The 19,234-nt window shown below is 41.6% G+C and overlaps 1 protein-coding gene across 4 annotated transcripts in view; it reads right to left on the bottom strand.

Moving 5' to 3' along the window:
• Window positions 1–19,234, bottom strand: part of ldb2a (LIM domain binding 2a) — a 45,928-nt gene that overhangs the window by 2,508 nt on the left and 24,186 nt on the right. Inside the window, exons 3-8 of one of the 4 annotated variants that reach the window (XM_037261697.1) lie at window positions 16,157–16,329; window positions 10,957–11,079; window positions 8,588–8,671; window positions 6,335–6,458; window positions 4,745–4,798; window positions 4,241–4,371 (exon numbers count right to left, since the gene is read on the bottom strand). In XM_037261697.1, the coding sequence (XP_037117592.1) occupies window positions 4,241–4,371; window positions 4,745–4,798; window positions 6,335–6,458; window positions 8,588–8,671; window positions 10,957–11,079; window positions 16,157–16,329 (689 nt within the window). Of the gene's footprint in view, window positions 1–4,234; window positions 4,384–4,744; window positions 4,799–6,334; window positions 6,459–8,587; window positions 8,672–10,956; window positions 11,080–16,156; window positions 16,330–19,234 lie in introns of all 4 variants that reach the window. The other 3 variants (XM_037261695.1, XM_037261696.1, XM_037261694.1) reach the window with 3 other exon arrangements.

Genomic DNA, 19,234 nt, shown 5'->3' with positions numbered 1-19,234 from the left:
AATTTAAACCAGTGATTCCCAACAATTGAGCCAATTATCAGAGATGTCAGGTAAAAACTCCAGATTTTGTGAATTTGTTTAAAAATAAAGGTGACCTTTTCACTTCTTTTTGTGTACTTTCTGCAACACCCTGAGATGCCACACGATAGTGCTAAATTCCACATTAATTGGTGTCAAGAAAGTAAGCTGATGTGATACATCTGGACCAGGGATGGGCAACTGGCAGCCCGCGCCCATACTAGGAGTGGCACTCAATTTAAAAAAAAAAAACCAGTTTTCAGCCGAGCAGTTTAAAGCTGTAATAACAGTGTTCACCACTAGATGACAGACATAGTCCAAGATTGTACTTCTGCATCAGACGAGAAGAGAGTTGCTGTTAAATGTAAAACATATTAAAAAGAGAAACGGCAGCAATTAAGATTGACTAGACGTTTTGATGGGAGAGCAAGCCATGCAGAGATTCAACTATTGCATGCAAGCAATTTAAAAGACCATTGTCTAAAATATATTTATTTCAATCAAAAGGATATTCAGATACTGAAAACCCTACCGAACAGCGGCTCCACTACTGTAACCCGGGTGGGGCGGCACCACTAAATAGAGCGCATGCTTCAGTAGTCATGTGTGTCAACGCCGCCTGGCTCATTGCACTACACATACACATACACAACACAACACAAACATGTACACGACCAAAGATATGCCTGCCGATGCAATCTTTTCATAACAACAGAAACAAAAGAGAGGCAAAAGAGCACCGGAATGCATATTTACACACACTTTATTTATCACGAACCATTTCAAGTACCGCTTAATCTCATGAGGGTCACGGGTGAGCTGTAAAATATCCCAGCTGATTTTATAGTACACGCACATGCATGAGTTTGGAATGTAAGAGGAAGTTGGAGTACTCTGAAGGAGAACATAAGAACGGCACAAAGGGCAAAGGGTGGAGCTGTGATTCAAACCCTGTACCTTAGTACAATGAGGCCAAAGTGACAACCACTTGTCCACTATGCTTGCTCATCCAACCCCCTTAAAAGAAGATTCCCTGACAGAAACCGTTTTTCCACCCAGCTATGCCTTAATCGGGCTAATTCATTTAGGTGAGCTTTTCAACTAAATGACAATATCCACACTGATTTGTCCATTTGCATAGCTAATTAAGTCATTAGCTCAAAAACACGCTGATTGCCAACAAGCGCGCCGCGTTCGCCATCTGTTCCCATGAGGAGGCCCGTCAACCTTCCTCTGGACCCCCACCCGCCCACTGCCAAAAACTCCTCTGACGATAACAGCTGGTGGCGAGTGCGAGACTTGGCGGCGTGTTAATTGCGTGCTAATTACCGCTGCCTACTTGACTACTCATCTCGTTAAGAGTTAGCCTTGGTGCTAGTAGAGGCAGAGCGCCCGAGATTTTGAATGGGCCCACACTATTTGTAACTACTGGCTCATTAACATGTTTTTTTATAGCAATTACCTTTAATTTTGCAAAGCTTTCAAAGGAAGAAACGTGATGATAACCACAGAACAGGAAATAGACTAAAAAGTGTCATGTGTCTGAGCATTGTGGCTAGAGTTGCATTCTACTTCCAGATCCCAGAGTGTGTGTGTGTGTGTGGGGGGGGGGGGGGGGGGGTGTATATAAAATAAGCTCTCTTAAAGTCAAGAAAATGTTTTTCACTCATGGAAGCAGCTATACATAAACTATATTGTGTGTCTGTGGCACAGGGGCACATCACCACCGCTGCCACATCGTCAAATTCACCAAGCAATCAAGACGCTTATCAGGCGCTAACTGTTTTAGCTAACATTAATCTGTGCTTCCCCCAAAAATCAATGCAGCTCTGCTCCCTGCTATTAAGTCACGTGTGGGAAAAGCTTGTTTAAAATGTCTCCTCTACAAATACTAACCATTCAATGATGATGTGGGAATGGATTTACTCAATGTAATCCATTTTCCTTGCATTACAGGAGGAACCGAGGCCTGTCTCTAATAATTAACGACCCTCATAAAAATGTTTCATATTGCCTATATTAATAGTTCAAATGGTAAATATACCACAAACTAAGATCTGCAATTACATGAATCTCATTTCAAAATCAACTTTACTTTTACCTACAGCAAGCACTCAATGGGTCGTTGTTGCTGTGTTCACAAATGGAGTAGCACATGTAGACAGATCATATAGCAATACTCACAGGCATATATTATTTAGTGGCCAAAGTACGACTAATATTGCTGCGGCGAAATGAGGAGCAGATACTCCTGTCTCCACCTACATTTTATCCATGTCTTTTTGTATTGCCCCAATTTTGTTGACTAGAATGTATGACAGCAATTCTATTAATTTCAAACAGGAAAGATGATTTGAGAACAAACTAAACTCAAGGCACCACTGTGAATTTCTGACTATATTTTAGTACTCCCTACATTATTATAAACACGCCACTAGAGATCACTGTTGTACACTGTAGGCACCCTTTCTTCAACACACACACACACACACACACACACACACACACACACACACACACACACACACACACTCTCACACACACACGCACGCACGTTCTCTACTCTAGCGACTGCGCAGCACCCCCCCCCCCCCTATTCCCCCATTACTCCCCTCCACCCCCACCAACAGAACCCCTCACCCTCCTCCCCTGGCGAGGGTCCACTGCTTGTTGTCATTGGGCTCACGTAGGCTCGCGCTCAGACGCACGCGTGCACGCACACATATACACGCACACACCAAAAAGCCCAACAACTTCTCAGACAAAGACACCAGGCGTGCAACATATGTATCCAGCGTGTTAGCATCCGCGGTGCCAATGCCTGCGTGCGTGTGTGCGTGCATGTGTGTGTGTCTGTATGTGTGTGTGGGTGGGTAGGACTGTGGTGGGGTATGTGAGGCAGTAGATGGGATGGGGGTGTGGGATGGGGGAGGTTCACATAGGCAGTAATGAGAGCTGGCACCAATCCAGACTGCCTGTTTGAGAGAAAACAACTGCACGCCTAGTGTGTATGCATGTGTGAACGTGTGTGTGCATGCATGTGTGTGTGTGTGTGTGTGTGTGTGTGTGTGTGTGTGTGTGTATGAGACGCCTGTACGAGTGGGAGAGAGCGACGAGGGCAACAAATGCGAGAAGATGACGAGACAGCAAAGCGTGGCACAGACAGACACGGCAGCGAAAGCAAACGAGGACACAGTGTGTGGGAGACAGACGGAATACGTTTAGGTTTTTTCTCTCTCCTCATACAGCAAGCGGCAAGTGAGAGAGAGAGAGAAAAAAAGAAAAAAGTGAAACAAAGATTTGTTTTAGAGCTCCAACTTTGCCAAGAAAAGTTTTCTTTGTGAATTTATATTTAGTTGACTGTGAGTCAGGAACACAGAGTGCAGAACCTGTGGCCTGCTCAGTGGCGTGAAGTAGGGGGGCCAACGGGGCAGGTGAGGCCCCAAGCATCCACATAATGAATGAGAATTCACAGCAATCACCACAGTTGAAAAAATTACACTGCACAGCAAAACGTCCTCTGTCGAACAATACACCAGACACATCAAACGGACAAATGTGTCTTGCTACATTAGACATTTTGTTTTCCTTTTTAAGATTTGTTTTGAGTGTCTTGCCTTGACTCAACCCAATTACTCGTTGATTGGTAAAAGTGGCAGCGGGGGCTACTTCTAACTTTTGAAGAATCTTTCCTAGAAATTATCAACAAACTGCAACGACCACATTAGCCTGACACAAGCAAAACAAATTCTTTGTAATTTGTTTCATTATAATTTTGCATTGTACATTTTTCTAGGACAGCTATCACCTTTTAACTTTCAGGAACTTTCAACTTGCCATTTGCTGCCACCGTCAGACAAAAAGAACGCTACGAGGAGCAGCTAAATTTCCGAGCAAAAAAACTACGCTGTCTTCGTACAATTGCGCTGGTCCAACAGTATGAAAACAAGCTTGTTGGAGATGAGCAGTTAGCAAGGCTAACGGGCTATTCTGATAGAATATTAAAATATTTGGACTCACATGACCAAGTCAGAGGAGTGAAGTGAAGCTATGTCTTTGTTGCCACCTGCACCTTACATGGCTATTTTTTTCAATAAAAGTTGGGAAACACTGGCTTGCACAACTGCCAATTAACTTCTTCAACGACATTTTTGTTCGCTTTCTTATGAAAAAAAGTAAGAAGAAAGAGTCAAACCAGGATGGAGTCGATGCTTACAGGTACCTGACTGGAGAGGCTGAAGTTGGTAGCCGGGCTGCGCTTCTTGCCTGTGGCGGCGCCCACGCTGCTACTGGCGCTGCTGGCTGAGTTCTTCCGTTTCCGCCGCTTGGTGGTGGTCTGTCGGGCGGGCTCAGCTTTGGCGCGACCAGCAGACACAAACAGAGGCCATGCCAGGGACATAACGCATACAGCCGGGTAAAAAGGGGACGGCGGCTGATACCATGCAGAAGCTTTCTAGACAAAAATCTTCACATGCACTAATATATATAGTATATACATAGCTATATATGTGTGTATCGTAAGGACGTATATTTTTGGATTGTGTTGAGACACAGGTGACATTCATGCTTGAATCTGCTTGTCCGTTATTCTGTGTCTCATCATGAGCTTTTAGGAGATTCCATCATGCATTGAGTTATGTATATTGCAGCCCTTATTTGAACATGCAGCAAGGTCAAGGCGTTCGACGGGCAGGGAGGCTTTTGTCCAACTGGGAACAAAAGATACCTTTTTTGTGATTGGTGGGGAATATTTCCGTTTTGAAGTTCTGTGGGTGTCCAGCTGAAAGCCAAAATTGTCGTGATTTTTACCGTGTAGATATTTTATTGATTCATAAAAGCATTGAATAGAGTGTGAGTGATTATCTAAATTCATTCAACTTATTGTCAAACTAAGAAAGGGAAAAAATAGATGCGTCATGCACATCTGCATCATGTATCTTTGAATCAAAACTAACTTTGACTGTTTTTGTTGCTTTCGTATGGATAACGGTTAACGGCTTTTTTTTTTTTAACACAGGTAGTTTAGAAGGTCTGAATTGTTATTTCAAACATTGCCTTCACAGTTACCGGTAGGTTATTTTTTTTATGATGACTTCCATGATTTCCTCCGGGAACAATGGTGACCTTACAGCTTCCTTGTACTGTACTTGACTTCTTTTTTTTCTTATCCGCATCTTTCCTCTTTGCATGGCTGACATTGACAGATGCGTGTGCGCCACGGCAAACCATTGTCACAGATTTGTGGTATCCGACGGCTTTTTCCTGCGCCACTGACGCAGGGCAATCACTTCCCGTTTCCCCCCCGGAAAAAAAAAATCCCAAAAAATAGAAGACTTATCAGGGAGCGCAAATGCTGCGGATGCTTCCTTCCTGGCGCGAGAAACATGGAAAAGAATGGCAGGAAAGAAAAGGGGGGAACAGCAATGTGGAAGCTGGAGGTGGACGTCTTCAATTTTAAAATATATATATTTTTTGGTTATGGGATTGTATTTTGTAACATTTTAAATCATACCTATTAATAATAAAAAATATAATTAAAAAAGTACTACTACTACTACTACTAATAATAATAATAATAATAACGGCGGCACACTGGTTAGCATGTCCGCCTCACAGTTCAGAGGATTCGGGTTTGATTCCACCTCTGGCCTTCCCTGTGTGGAGTTTGCATGTTCTCCCCGTGCCCGCGTGGGTTTTCTCCGGGCACTCCGGTTTCCTCCCACATCCCAAAAACATGCTTGGTAGGCTAATTGAGCACTCCAAATTGCCCCTAGGTGTGAGTGCGAGTACGGATGGTTGTTTGTCTCTGTATGCCCTGTGATTGTCTGGCAACCAGTTCAGGGTGTCCCTCGCCTACTGCCCGATGACTGCTGGGATAAGCTCCAGCACGCCTGCGACCCCGTGGGGACAAGCGGTACAGAAAATGGATGGATGGATAATAACAACAACAAGGCAGCGATTTATTTTAACATAAAATACCAGCAAATATTCTACTAACATTTGCATCACCAATTATCAACTAAAATTATTATTTAAAAATACTGGATCTTACTCTGGATAATACTGTCCACATCACCCCAAAATAAATCTACATCGAGATGGCGGTAACTCAGAGCCTTCAACTAAAATTGACTTGACAATGTAAGTAGTATTAGTGGAATAATATTATCTTGTCTTGTGCATTCCCAAGATCGTTGAATGGTGAATTTAAGACGCAAGCTAATTCATTTTGAAGAAGCAATTTTCTTGATGATTATTCTCATGTGGGCTGTGTGTGTGTGTGTGTATTCCATTGAGAGCACAAAGTGTGGCTTACCTGGTGGCGCCACCATTCTCTGCCACTTTTGGAACAGGCATGTCTTGAGACAGTCGCGTGGGCTGAGGTTGTACGTCTTGTGTCGGGACATGAGCTCCTGCATGGGCTCCAGGATGACACACAACTAAAAGAAAGACCCAAAAATGCTCATAAATGAAAAAAGAACATGCAAATGAGCCACGTGAAGCGCTGCCCCCATTAAAAGAAATCCATAAAAAGGCAGGCTTTGCTGCTCTGCTCGCTTGATGTGTTAATTGCCCCATAAATCAGACTTTTATTCGCGTTTATGAAAGAGTTGGAGGAAAGGAGTTTATTGTCATGTGCACCGGAGCAACTCGGAGTCTGTTAAAACACACAAATAAATGGCGCAAGACTTTTTCTTATTTTTATTTTAATCTGTGCAACCTTTGTTAAGCTGTTTATACATTCAGATTTTATTATTCATCATTTAAAAAACGGATTTTTTCCCCAGCTGTATCAGATAAACAAAAATAAAACCAATATCCATCCATCTATCCGTCCATTCGCCCAGCCATCCGTCAGTCCGTCCAACAACTCAATAATTCTTCTGTTAGCTATGAATATAACTCAAATATCATTAACTTAACATATTTAGTTTTGTTAGCTATGATGTCAAAACAGCATTGGCTCTCATTCTGCACCCCGTGTCTATTTTCAGAATGAATAGAAGGAAGCACGGCTACATGCAAAACATGCTGATGTATTCCCAAAGAGAAAGCGACAAAGGGAAGGTGTCAGGACATTTTCCCCGGCTATCGTATGAGGAAAGGGTGTATTGTATGGCCTACCGAACTAAGATAACAGAAGGGAAGCTAATGTTCATGTGGCATGGTGGATAAAATGGTCTACACAGCAATAAGAGCCAACCAAACGGGAAATGTTTGGTGTACTTTTGGCCAAATTTTGCAATTCTTACGGTTCTCCCATTCACAAAAGATCAGCCCCTGAAATCACTTGGCAACATGAATTTTGTAAATATGTCTATCATAAGCAGACCTACAAAAAAGTCTCAAGACACAGGAGGGGGGGGGGGGGCACTGTCATTTTGGCTTGAAGTAGACATCTTTCTTCTATTGACAAACTTGTGCTTGGGATTTTTTTTAAAAACAATTTTAATAACCAGTTGTTCTTGACAACAAAGCGATCTTGTTTAATTACTACCAAATTTAAATCAAATACACTTGACAGATGTCTAACCCTAAATTCCTAAATAATTAAAGGTTTGCGTTTATTCCTCAAAAGCAGCCGTAATTGGACAAAAAACAGTTGTGTTGCAAATGCTTTTGTGCAATGCCAATTATTGTGACAGAAAAAAAAGCATGCAGCGGCGTATAACCACCTTGCACCCACTCCACCCTCCCCAATTCCTCCATTCCCCAGCCCTCTTTGTGTCTCCCTCAATTGGGTTATTATAAGCAGCCGAGGTGCCCTTACCGCCTCTCCCGACCCCTCACCAACACCCCCCTCCACCCTTCCCGAATTGCGTGCTGCCATTTCGCAATTACGCGTCTCAACAGGGAGCGTTCATTAATGTTATGGTAATTTTCTGTATCCAATTAATTCCTCCGCCTCGCGCTCACTTGCTTTCTCGCCATTTGGAAAAATACGAGCATGTCAGTCAACAGCGGAGTTAAAAAAAACACACACACACACACACACACACACACACACACACACACACACACACACACACACACACACACACACACACACACACACACACACACACACACACACACACACACACACACACACACACACACACACACACACATACAACCTTCCTGTTTGTGGTTATCATATAGCTTAGACACGCTACATAAACAGGCATAAGTTAAGAAGATTGTCTTGTTTTTCCACACGAACCAGCAGAAACTTGATCTAAAGAAGAGAGGAATTATATTCCTTTTACATCAGCAAGTGCACGTTAATATTATGCCCAATAAAGATTTTGGAATATTATAAAAGAACATTCTGTTTTATGCTCTGCTGCAATACACGTTATTTTTCATATAATCCGAATAATACATCCTTGTTCATGTATCAATTGAATGCTCTTCCACTAGATGGCGCAAGGTATAATTAACAACATTCATTATACAATTATTGAGGACATTATTATTTGGTAGTGCTCGCTGAGATTTTTTTTCCCCATTTGAAATATGTGTCTCGGCTCAGTGACATTGTACACATACAATATACACAAAATACATTCACCCCCCCCACGCTTACCCTGAGGTAGTTGAGGGTGAAGTTGGTCAAACCCATGCGCGTGATGTTTTTAGACAGTTGCTCCAGCACCTGAGGGTCTTGTGCCTGCAGTGGAAAACGCATGCAAACAGACTTTAAAGGCCACAAACAACCTAATACAACACAAAACAATACTCACTAAAATAATCTAAACACAAAGCAATTATCCGCTACCAATTAGGCTGATTGGCATTCATACGCATTTGACACACTGAAGTAAAAAATGTCACAAAAAAGCACTCAACACAAGTGTTGTCATTTAACGCCAAGTAGATCTTTTTTTAATGTAACACTAATCAAGCCATATAATTCATATCGTTATTACATCCTAATCTTGATTTTGTTGACTGATTCCCTAACTTATGACTGCCACCTACAGGACTGGAATGCCACTGATGCTTTTGATGTAAAAAAATGTTTTGATGTAAAAATAGTTCAGTTGTTTGCCTTACAGTGGTATTCACGCACTACATTTGTTCTTTGTGCATTTGCATTTTTCACACTGAGCAAAGCCGCTAACACTTACTTAGGTCATGATTTATTTGACTTTATGGCTACTGTGCATTCCCACGCCACTAAACAGTCATCGCTTAACAGCTTTAGGTACTCTCACAGAACATAACGTACATTGTAAAATGTGATTATAGCCATCATTTTCTTATTCTGAACCATAAGTGGATGCTGCACTGGGTAACTTGGGGTGTATAATCAAGAGTATTAAAACAGTTACTTTTCTGGCTAATCATTCATAACCTTGCATAACATAAATAAATGCAACAACTACAATTTAGTAATCTATAAAGCTGAAAATAAAAAGGCTGACAGCACTGTGGGTCATGTGTCATATGATTAATGTGATGGCTTCTCTTGCCAAAAGCAGAATGACTAGAAAGAAATTCCTAGAGTCAAAAAAGGTCCACGTCTCTCGAGTTTTAGACTGTTTTAGACTGATTTCCCAGCGTGCGCTGTGTTTGTGTGTGTATGTGTGTGTATGTGTGTGTGTGTGTGTGTGTGTGTCTTTGCCTTCATTAGGCGGCGCAGCCATCAAAAAGAGTGAACACTGCAACAAACACACACACACACACACGCACACACACAAGCACGCAAACACAAAGACAAACACACAGCACCCAAAATGCACCTCTTCAGAAATTAGTGGAGTAACACCCAGAGGGGCTAATTTATCAGTGAGGTAAAATTCATATAAAGATTTAGCCAAAAGAAACACACACACACACACACACACACACACACACACACACACACACACACACACATCAACATGTCGGCCTAAAGTATTCGGACAAGTGCCACCTTTATTTGGATAAAAGTAAAATTGGTGCCTTTGCCTTGAACTGACTGGAAATGCCATTAACCTGTTTGTACTCCTTCATTCACAGAGGTGGTGAAAAGACATTAGATTATCCAATTATTACTGCAAAAGTCAATCAAGGATGATAAATTCTGAAAATATTCTATAGTAGCAGCCCTAATTGGGACACATGCCACCTGCAGTAAATTTAATACGTACAACATACTGGCAAAAGAATATTTGGACACATGCCACCTACTGGTGGTGAAATATAAATTACAGGCATAGGCACTGGGACACATGCCACCTACGTGAAGAGGAATGCAACATGTGGCTAAAAGTAATGGGACACCAAAGGTAGTGGGACACGTGCCACCGAAAATATTGGGACACAAACAGGTCATCCCAAATGTGTTTAAGGAACTTGGCTTTTCCATATACCGTAATTTTCGGACTATAAGTCGCGTTTTTTTTTCATAGTTTGGGTGGGGGGGCGACTTATACTCAGGAGCGATTTATATACATATATATGGTTTTTTTTCACTTTTTGGGCATTTTATGGCTGGTGCGACTTATACTCCGGTGCGACTTATAGTCCGAAAATTACGGTACTAAATTCATCCTAGCACGCTCTCCTCGGACCTTGTTTTGTGCAACAGAATAGAAAGAAAATGGGCCTTCTACAGAGCTGGAAGCATTGAAAAGTCAATTAATGTCCTCTTATGGACTTTTGATGAAAACATTTTTTGATCAACAAAATTGTCAATACAGAGTTAAAATAGTTTGGTGTGTTGCAATTGTGGAGAATAATTAGGTTTGTGTGTGCGTGTGTGTGTGTATGTATGTGGTGGACAGCTTGCACGTCTAGACAGTCACCAGATAAAGGGACTGAATGTCACTTACTCGCATTAAGCCGATTATTATTATCCAACCTCTCCATCAGACAATACCTCTCCCTTAAAAAAACAATCTTTCTGCTTGGATGACCCTGAATGTACGTGTTGTGTTGCAGTCATGTGTGTGTCTCAATTCAACTCACATGCATGGCCAGTATGCTGCGAGGGATGAGCTCTCGGTACTGCCGAATGGTAAAGTGCCACGTCTTGATCCTCATCAAGTCGTCAAAGGCGAACTCTACGATCAGACGACCTTCCGTGCAAACCTGCCGTTAACATTGTTATTTGTTACATTCATTCAGAAAACAAAAAACTTTGCCAATGCTTCAACATTGGTAAATGAATTAGTCAACGACTGTAAATCAGGATGGAAATATCCAAAAATTAGGATGTCTAACAGTCAACACAGTCAAGAAACCTATTTATTTACAAAGAAGGCAGATGGAAACTAAAGTGGAAGTAAAAAATCGGCACACCTCTGTTAAAAAGGCAAAGGCTTTTTTTTTAATCTTTTTTTTTTTTACAAGTATTGATGAATGAAGAAAAAAATAGCTTCAGGCAAAGAGCACCTTTTCACCATCCAGCCAAAAATGGACTGACTGCTACTTGAGTCAGTTTAACCGAATTTTATTTATTTATTTTGTACAAAAGTATCAAAATTTTGGGTTGCTAAATGGGGGTTCAAATTATTCAGAGAAGTTTTGACCCGTGATTGGGTTATTTTTGACCCAACTGACCTTGACATAAAACTTTAATAATTGATCATTTTAAGGATTCACAATGGAAAAGGAACCATATTTATTTCTACCTTTGACTAATTATTTGTTTTGAGTATGTGACTGAGGCATGGCGGCACAGGGTTGGGGTCCATGAGGGGTGCAATATGGCCAGCAGCATCGTTCTTGTTGATCCTCAGGAGAGCATCTGCGCTGGGGGGGCATTGATTAGAGCGAGTGTGTCTGCTGGGATTACATCTTGGCCGTTGCCATGCCGACTAATCAGCTGATTTTTTTTCCTCCTCTCTCTGGCCCTCTCTCGGCTGCCGGTTGTCACGGCAACGCGGCGCGAGGAGAAGCTGGAGCGAGCGAACGCCCCGGCGAGCGCTGGCTCCAGCTAAAGGGGGCTAGAAAATGTTCTCTTCCTTCATTGTTTCTCTCCCTCTCTCTCTCTCTCTTGCTCAGTCGTTCGCTTTCTCTCTCCTAATTGGCAACTCTGCCTGACCTGAACTTCTTTTGTCTCGGGCGTCTGAAACAGCCTTGCTGGATGATATACTGTTATTTTCACTTTCAAATAAAATAAAATCTTTTTCCGGGAAAGCAAGGAGGAGGAGGCCCACACGCAACAAGAAAATTAGTAATTTCATATCTTGCAGCACAAATAGCTTCATCTTCTTTTTTTTCATATTTGTATTGATCCAAGTTAAGGGTCACTTTCTTCAGCAAGGAGAAACGTTGTAATAAGCATTTTTCCATTTTGCTGTTGTTCCTAAACACCACTGACATAACTGACTGTGTTACATTAATGTTGGGTCAAGTTTTGAAATGATTTATATGAGTCTCACTTCTTAATTGCACAAAACGCTGCCATTTGAAGAGGGGTGTGTAGACCTTTTACATCAACTATGCATATGTCTTCATGCACTAAAGAACTCGTTTGTAGTTGGCCAGATTAAACGCTTAAATTACACTGTGAAAATAATATCATATTTTTCTTAATTTCAAAAGTTATATTAAGGAAAGTACAAAATAAAATTAATAAAGAAATAAAATAAATCCCCCAAACAGGTGGGACAAAATCTACAGCTCTTACCAAAGGTTTTAAAACAATGAAGCCCATTTTGAAAATTGCCTTTAAATCAATAACAATACATAATTTTGAATCTCACTTGATGTATTTTTTAATGCACAACCAATAGGACTGTACTCAATTAATTGTTTGAAATCATCTTAGCTCTTTTGAATGAATTTAAATGGTATTATTCTATTCCAGCTAGCTGAAAAACACAGATGAAATGTTTGTATTGTCATAAAAACATGCTGAACTGCAGCTCTAATTTTATGAGTGGCATAGACAAAATGTTGGTAATTTCGCAGACAAGCGCAAACTGGGAAATCTGGAGGAGGAAGGATTACACTGGTGTGGGAGTGAGCACAGCTGACTGCAAGCATGGACAATCAAAGTGGGACCTTTCATTGTCTTAAAACGTGGCAAGACAGTTGCGTACTTGAGTCATGACACCCAAGGTATTCTACATCTGTGCTGTAAAGCGGAGCCCCAACAACTAAACAAAAATATTTCTTCTGAATGCTAAAAAGAAAAAAACCCACCCTCGTATTTTGACAATTTGGGTTACTCGTTAGTTGAGGTACCACTTTCATTGGTGTATTTGATTTGAAATTTACAACCTGACATGTAAACTTAATCTCCGCTAGCGCTTTAAACGGCCACACAAAAAATGGCCACAGTGCTTAAATCTGAATAATTGCCCAGTATAATAAAGCTGCTTGAATTCTTCTTGGTGCCACTTTTGGGCGATATATCACGCCCTTGAATGGAAGCTTTTTCTACCAAATCTAGCATGGATCTGATCACACGCTCATATATTTTTGTCACGGGCTAATGCACAATGCTTCCCAATCAATTTATCTCACGATAAATAGTCATTGAAAAGTTGAGGGAGAATACCCCAAACTAAAAAGCGCTCTATTTAACAGTCGGGGCCCCCTCGCAGACCCCCCCCCCCCCCCCGCTCCCCCTTCCTATTGATTTAGGAACGAGGGGGTCATAAATCTTGAGCACGGCGGCGCTGAGACGAGGGCATCTCCGATGCCGAGGAGCGCCAAAGGACAACACGGCGACGCTCAATCAATTAGTGACACGCGAGCCGAGTGTGGTTAAATCAATTTGTATGATGGCAGACATTGGCGGCGAATACAAATGACAAGACAAAAGTTGACGGAAATGCATAACAGTGGCTACATAATCTTGTTTGATGATATTGATGATTTTAATATTTGCAATGTGCAAATTAGAGGAATTGATGAGTGAATCTTAAACTCAAAAATATTAAAAATGAACATGTACCGTTTTTTTCCATGTATAATGCGCCCCCATGTATAATACGCACCCTAAAAATGGCATGTTGATGCTGGAAAAAAGCCTGTACCCATGTATAATACGCACCCAAATTTTGACTCCTACTTAAGTCCGTAAACGTAAACTTATTTCAGAAAAAAGATCATCTTTGGGAACAACCGGATGTTATTCTGCCGGTCAGTATCACTGCGCATGCGCTAGCAAACTCAATAGCGAAGAAATGTTTCGGATTTGTGTCGGGTACATTGTGACAGCAAATGAGCAGGTGATCGAGCAAGCGTCTGATACGAGAGCATTGTGTTCGTATGGAGCGTGTTTGAAGTGAACAGCAGAGAAGAAAGCGCATCTGTAATGGCGGCCTCCGTATGATATCCGGATTAAAAAAAAGAAAAAAAAAAAAATTTAACCATGTATAATGCGCACCCCAGATTTTAGGACAATAAATTAGTTAAATTTTGCGCATTATACATGGAAAAAACGGTATGCTTCTATGTGTAATTAGATGCAGTAATTAGCATTGATGAGAACATATTAAATAAAAGAGTTAGCAAAGAAATTACAGCTATGCAGATTTTCTATGCAATTTAGGCTGGAATTGGTGTGCTTTTATTTTAAGAGACATAAAAACATGCGTTACGTACGTTTCCCACCAATTCAAGCGTTTCACATAGGGTTGAAGTCAAAAATACGTTTTGGGCACTTTTTTTGTACAAGTTATATACTATACATTGAAAAAAATATTTCAAGTTCACTTTAAAAGGTTTAATTTAGTATAAGGGTTATTATTATCATGTTATCACACACGTATTTTGCCAGTATTATTATAGTTTACAAACACTGTTGTTACCATTGTTATTTAGGAAAATGAGACCGGCGTAAATCTCAATAAACCTCAAAATGTGATCGTCCCATTAGTGTGGAATTGTGTGCGAGAGACATTCAAAGAATGAGACAGACAGCGAGAACGGGCAAGAGAAAGAGGGAGAGAGAGCGGGTGGAGGAGAGGAGAGAGCGAGATGGGAGCTGGGGATGATTTCTCTAGGGATGAAGGATGCATGTGTGTGCGTCTGAGTATGTGTGTGTGTGAGTGAGTTGAGGGAGGAGGGGAGGGGTGTAGGCGGCGGGGGGGGGGGGGGACGTTGGAGGAGAGAGCGAAAGGAAAATGAGCGAGCAAGGCAAGGGGATGAGAGGGGGGGGTTGAGGTAGGGTTGGGGGGGTGCCTTTGCTGGTGGGGGTGGGAGGGTGGGGTGCGTGAGGGAAAAGCGAGGCGAAGCAGAGCTGATTGAGATTCGGGCCTCCGGAGCTGCGAGGCTCAGCGGCGCTGCTGGGAGCTGAGGGAGAACACGCTCGCTTATTGGAATTCTTCTTTTCTTTTTTTTCTTTTTCCTAATAAATTAATTATTCTCATCCAATTTAGAGCCAGATGAAAAGAGCGAGAGAATCACGACGGGCAGAAAAATGTAGCTTTGTGTTGACCGGGCCCGCGGCGCCTTGCTCGTGTCTGAATGGTAATGTTATGTATTGTGTTATTTATCATTAGATAAAATTGCTGCGTCGCCACTATTCTCAGGCCAAATGAAAAGCCATTTTGAGGGCTACTCCAAAACACAAGCTGTTTATTCATGAATCAAACCCCAGATTTCAGAATTTAGCTTCCAAAGTGAGTTTTAGATAGCAATGTAAAAATTGGTAGGCTTGTTGATTGTGGGTAAACTGACAAAAAAAGTTCTAAGAAAATTCAGCTTTTGAAATCACTTTCATTGGGCATCCTGAAATTTGGTAGGAACATCTATCATGAATAGACCTATAAAACAGTATCATGAACCCATGCCAGAAAAGACCGGGAGTTTACCATTTTGATTTCGAGACGTCATTCCAAAAGAAATTCTAATTACACATTATGTACTATTATTTGAATGGAACAAGAAAAAATAATGAAGTGCAAATTGTTTTTGCCCCTGGGAAAACATTGTTTCTCTCATGAATCAAAATTAAAGGCCTCTCAAATTCATATATTAATAATGTGCAGGTGTACATTGTAAACAGCAGCAAAGTGAAACACGGAGGAGCAAAAACACACAGCATTGAAGTTCAACAACTTAAAGATTATACCTGCAGTATAAAGAAAAGGGCATCTGGGTTACAGATAAAGCGACTAATTCGAAATTCATCTTGATCGTAACCTCGTCGACTGTTAAATGCTTTTGCAATAGCAGGTGTGCCAAACCTATCAGGAGTTTGCTGTACCTTGGTGAACATGGGCTTGCCATGTTGGGTGACCATGGTGCACTGGTCGCAGTCCAACGTGATGCACGAGTTGTGGAAGGACTCCTTGGAGTGTTTGAGAATGTAGTGCAGCTCGCTCACGCCACCCTCGAACACCGTGCTGAAGTAGCGGGGGATCAGCGTCCGGCCAATCGCTGCAGCAGAGAAGGGTACAGAGGACAAGGAAAGAGGTGGTCAGTGAATTTCTGTGTGCAGGAGGCTCACATGCGAACACATGTTAACACTTATAGAAGCTAGATATTATCTGGAATACAAAAAAATCAAATTGGATTCGACACAATGTTTTGTCCTGTAATTAGAATGCTATTAGTTGGTATGAATTGAGAAGTCTTATTCAGACAAAAGTAGTGCTTTGCCCGCGTGTGGTATCTTTTTGCTTAAAGCGAGTTGAGAGCTTCATTTAGACAAAAGTAGGCCTCTGATATCAAGCCGTGGCATCTTGGTACCAGAGAATTATGTACATCAAATTGAGGTGAGAAGCATCAGTTAGACAAAAGTAGTGCTCTTCTGCTCTTGTGGCATCCATAGGAAATTAGGGGCATCAGTTACTGATGGTTTTTCACTACTGGCGGCAGGCCTTGGTTGGGCATGCTGTATAGAAAGTGTTGGGATTAGGGTGCGCTGTAATCAGAAATTCAAAGTTTGACATCAAACTCTGTAATCCGATACCCTTTTCTCAATGAATATGATGCTAACAGTTGCTATGCTAAAGTGACATCTCATTCAAATCAGTAAGACTCCAGCATCACAATATGCTTAATAATATTCTTTTACGGCGGTGGCGGCTATACTTTTACTTCAAAACAGATGATTTCCATTTCCAGTGTTACATATGGTAAAAAAATGTGTACCTATGCATAAATATGACTGGCATGTTTTTCCAACTCAATACAGTCAGGCATGGCTAAATAACACATACAGTGTTTGGCACCATGAGCAGCAATTGGACACTTCACTCTCGTTCTCTCCATCTCCATAACCCTCTCACTATCTCTCTTTGTGTCTCCCTTGCTTGTCCCGCACTGCAAAACAAAGTATGTCTCATAGTGGAGCTGACTGCTAATGAGCAGGAGCTCCGAGGTGGGGTGGTGGGGAGGGTTTGGAGGGTGGGGGGTGGATGAAAGATGGAGAGAGGGAGCGGTAGAAGGAGGGAAGATGAAAAAAATAAGGGATGTCAGCGAGCAAGGGAAAGGAGGAGGTGGCGAGGGAGGGATAGAGATAGAGAAAGAGAGAGAGCGCCGTGGCAAGGTGGAGCGAGGCCTAGAGTTTGTCTTGCCAAAAAAAAGCGTCCCAATCAAACCCAGCGTGCGTCGCCAGGGGTGACAGAGTGATAGATGGCGAGTAATGGCGGCCATGCTGGGATCGTTTCAAGCGTTGCGGTTGTCGCTTGGCTCCGGTCGGCGTTTTTATTTACACTCGAGACGGCTGGACTGAAGAACGAGCAGCTTGGGGTTCCTTGTAAAAACGTGTAGACTGTTGACAAGTCAGCTGATGTCCATTCATGGACGTTTTTACACCAACCGCTAAAAGTGGTACGTTACTTGATACCGAAACCTCAAACTTTGAGCATCACGACTAATAATCCCAGATTTTTTATGACAAGGTTTATAGAAATAAAGTCAAAACATGGGAAAAATACAGTGTTTTGCGACAGAAGACAAAATACTACAGAACATATTTCATAAAATTAAAATAGAATTTTCAAAATAAATGTCATTTAAATTACATTAAACACATTTGTAATTTCTGACAATAAAGTAAAAATATAACAAAAAATATTGAATTTTACAGAAATAAATTCAAAATTTAATGCTAAAACTAATTAAAAAAAACACAACTCAAACTTCACAACAGTCAACACCAATTCGTATTATTTTCCTTGGAGTGGAAGGAAAATATGAGTTGATGGCGCATTAGCGCAACCGTCATGACGCCCCAAAGTAGAATAATGAAGGACAATACATTAAGCTGATGTTTTCGGTATTTGCAGGTCATGTGGAGAGTAAATGTTGTTACTGTGTGTTTTTATACAGTACGAAACTTTTGAGGTTGTTGTGTGGGCTGGAACAGATTAATTGCGGTTCCATTCTATTCAATGAGGAAGGATGAATTGGGTATATAAGTGTGGTCATGGAACGAATTAAACTTGTATCTCAGGGCAGCAACGTTGATGATATTAATTAGATTGGTAGAGTACATCTCACTTTCTGTGTAGTCTTTCCTCTGGCTGGCTTTTGCTGGCTGGCACGCCTTCAGAGATGCGCGATAGCTGGCACAGGCTCAGGAGGGAAGACAACGAGCGGCATATGCCTCTCAAGTAATGTGTATCCAAACATGCAATTTACAAATAATTAACGCCGTGTTAATTAGTCACATTAATTCACGCCACTTTGTCGAGATTGTTCCCCCCAACACCCCACCCTACCCTACCACCGGCGGTGCCCAGGACTCCTGCCAGCAATGCCAGCCAGCCAGAAAAGACGTCAGGAGCTCTTTTTTGTTTGTGCTGTGAATAAAGGGGGGCCGCTGGCGCGAACGCTCAACACACACACAGTCACAGACACACACAGACACAGTCATACGCACACAGCACACAAAAGCTTGCACATTCAGTGCACATATAAAGTGTATGGAAGCAGAAAATTCCAAAATAAACTGAGGCAGGTACACAGAGTCTCCCTGCCAACAAATACAAATCATTTACAGAGATCTGTTTACTGTATAAAATGTGTTTGTTCAATTAACTCATTCGCTGCCCATCTGAAGTAAATGAATAGTGGAAATTAGAATTTTTGTTTGGTAGCAGTCTGACTAAATAATCAGGACATGGTTTTCATTGCAGCATGGCCAGAAATCATATCAAAATGAGTATTTCCGGGATCAACATCTTTCGACTTTTTGGTGGGTCTCCTCATACTGGACATAATATATTCCTCGCGTGACGACAAAAAGTACATTTCCACCACGACACTCCTTTGCAAATAATCACTACTTACCTAAAAGCCAAACATTGGAAATGAATAACTGATATCGTTATTG

Source organism: Syngnathus acus, chromosome 10 (genome assembly GCF_901709675.1).
Source record: "Syngnathus acus chromosome 10, fSynAcu1.2, whole genome shotgun sequence".
NCBI classification, from domain to species: Eukaryota; Metazoa; Chordata; class Actinopteri; order Syngnathiformes; family Syngnathidae; genus Syngnathus; species Syngnathus acus.
The sequence above is the reverse complement of the archived record's forward strand: the minus strand, read 5'-3'. Positions and strand labels throughout refer to the sequence as shown.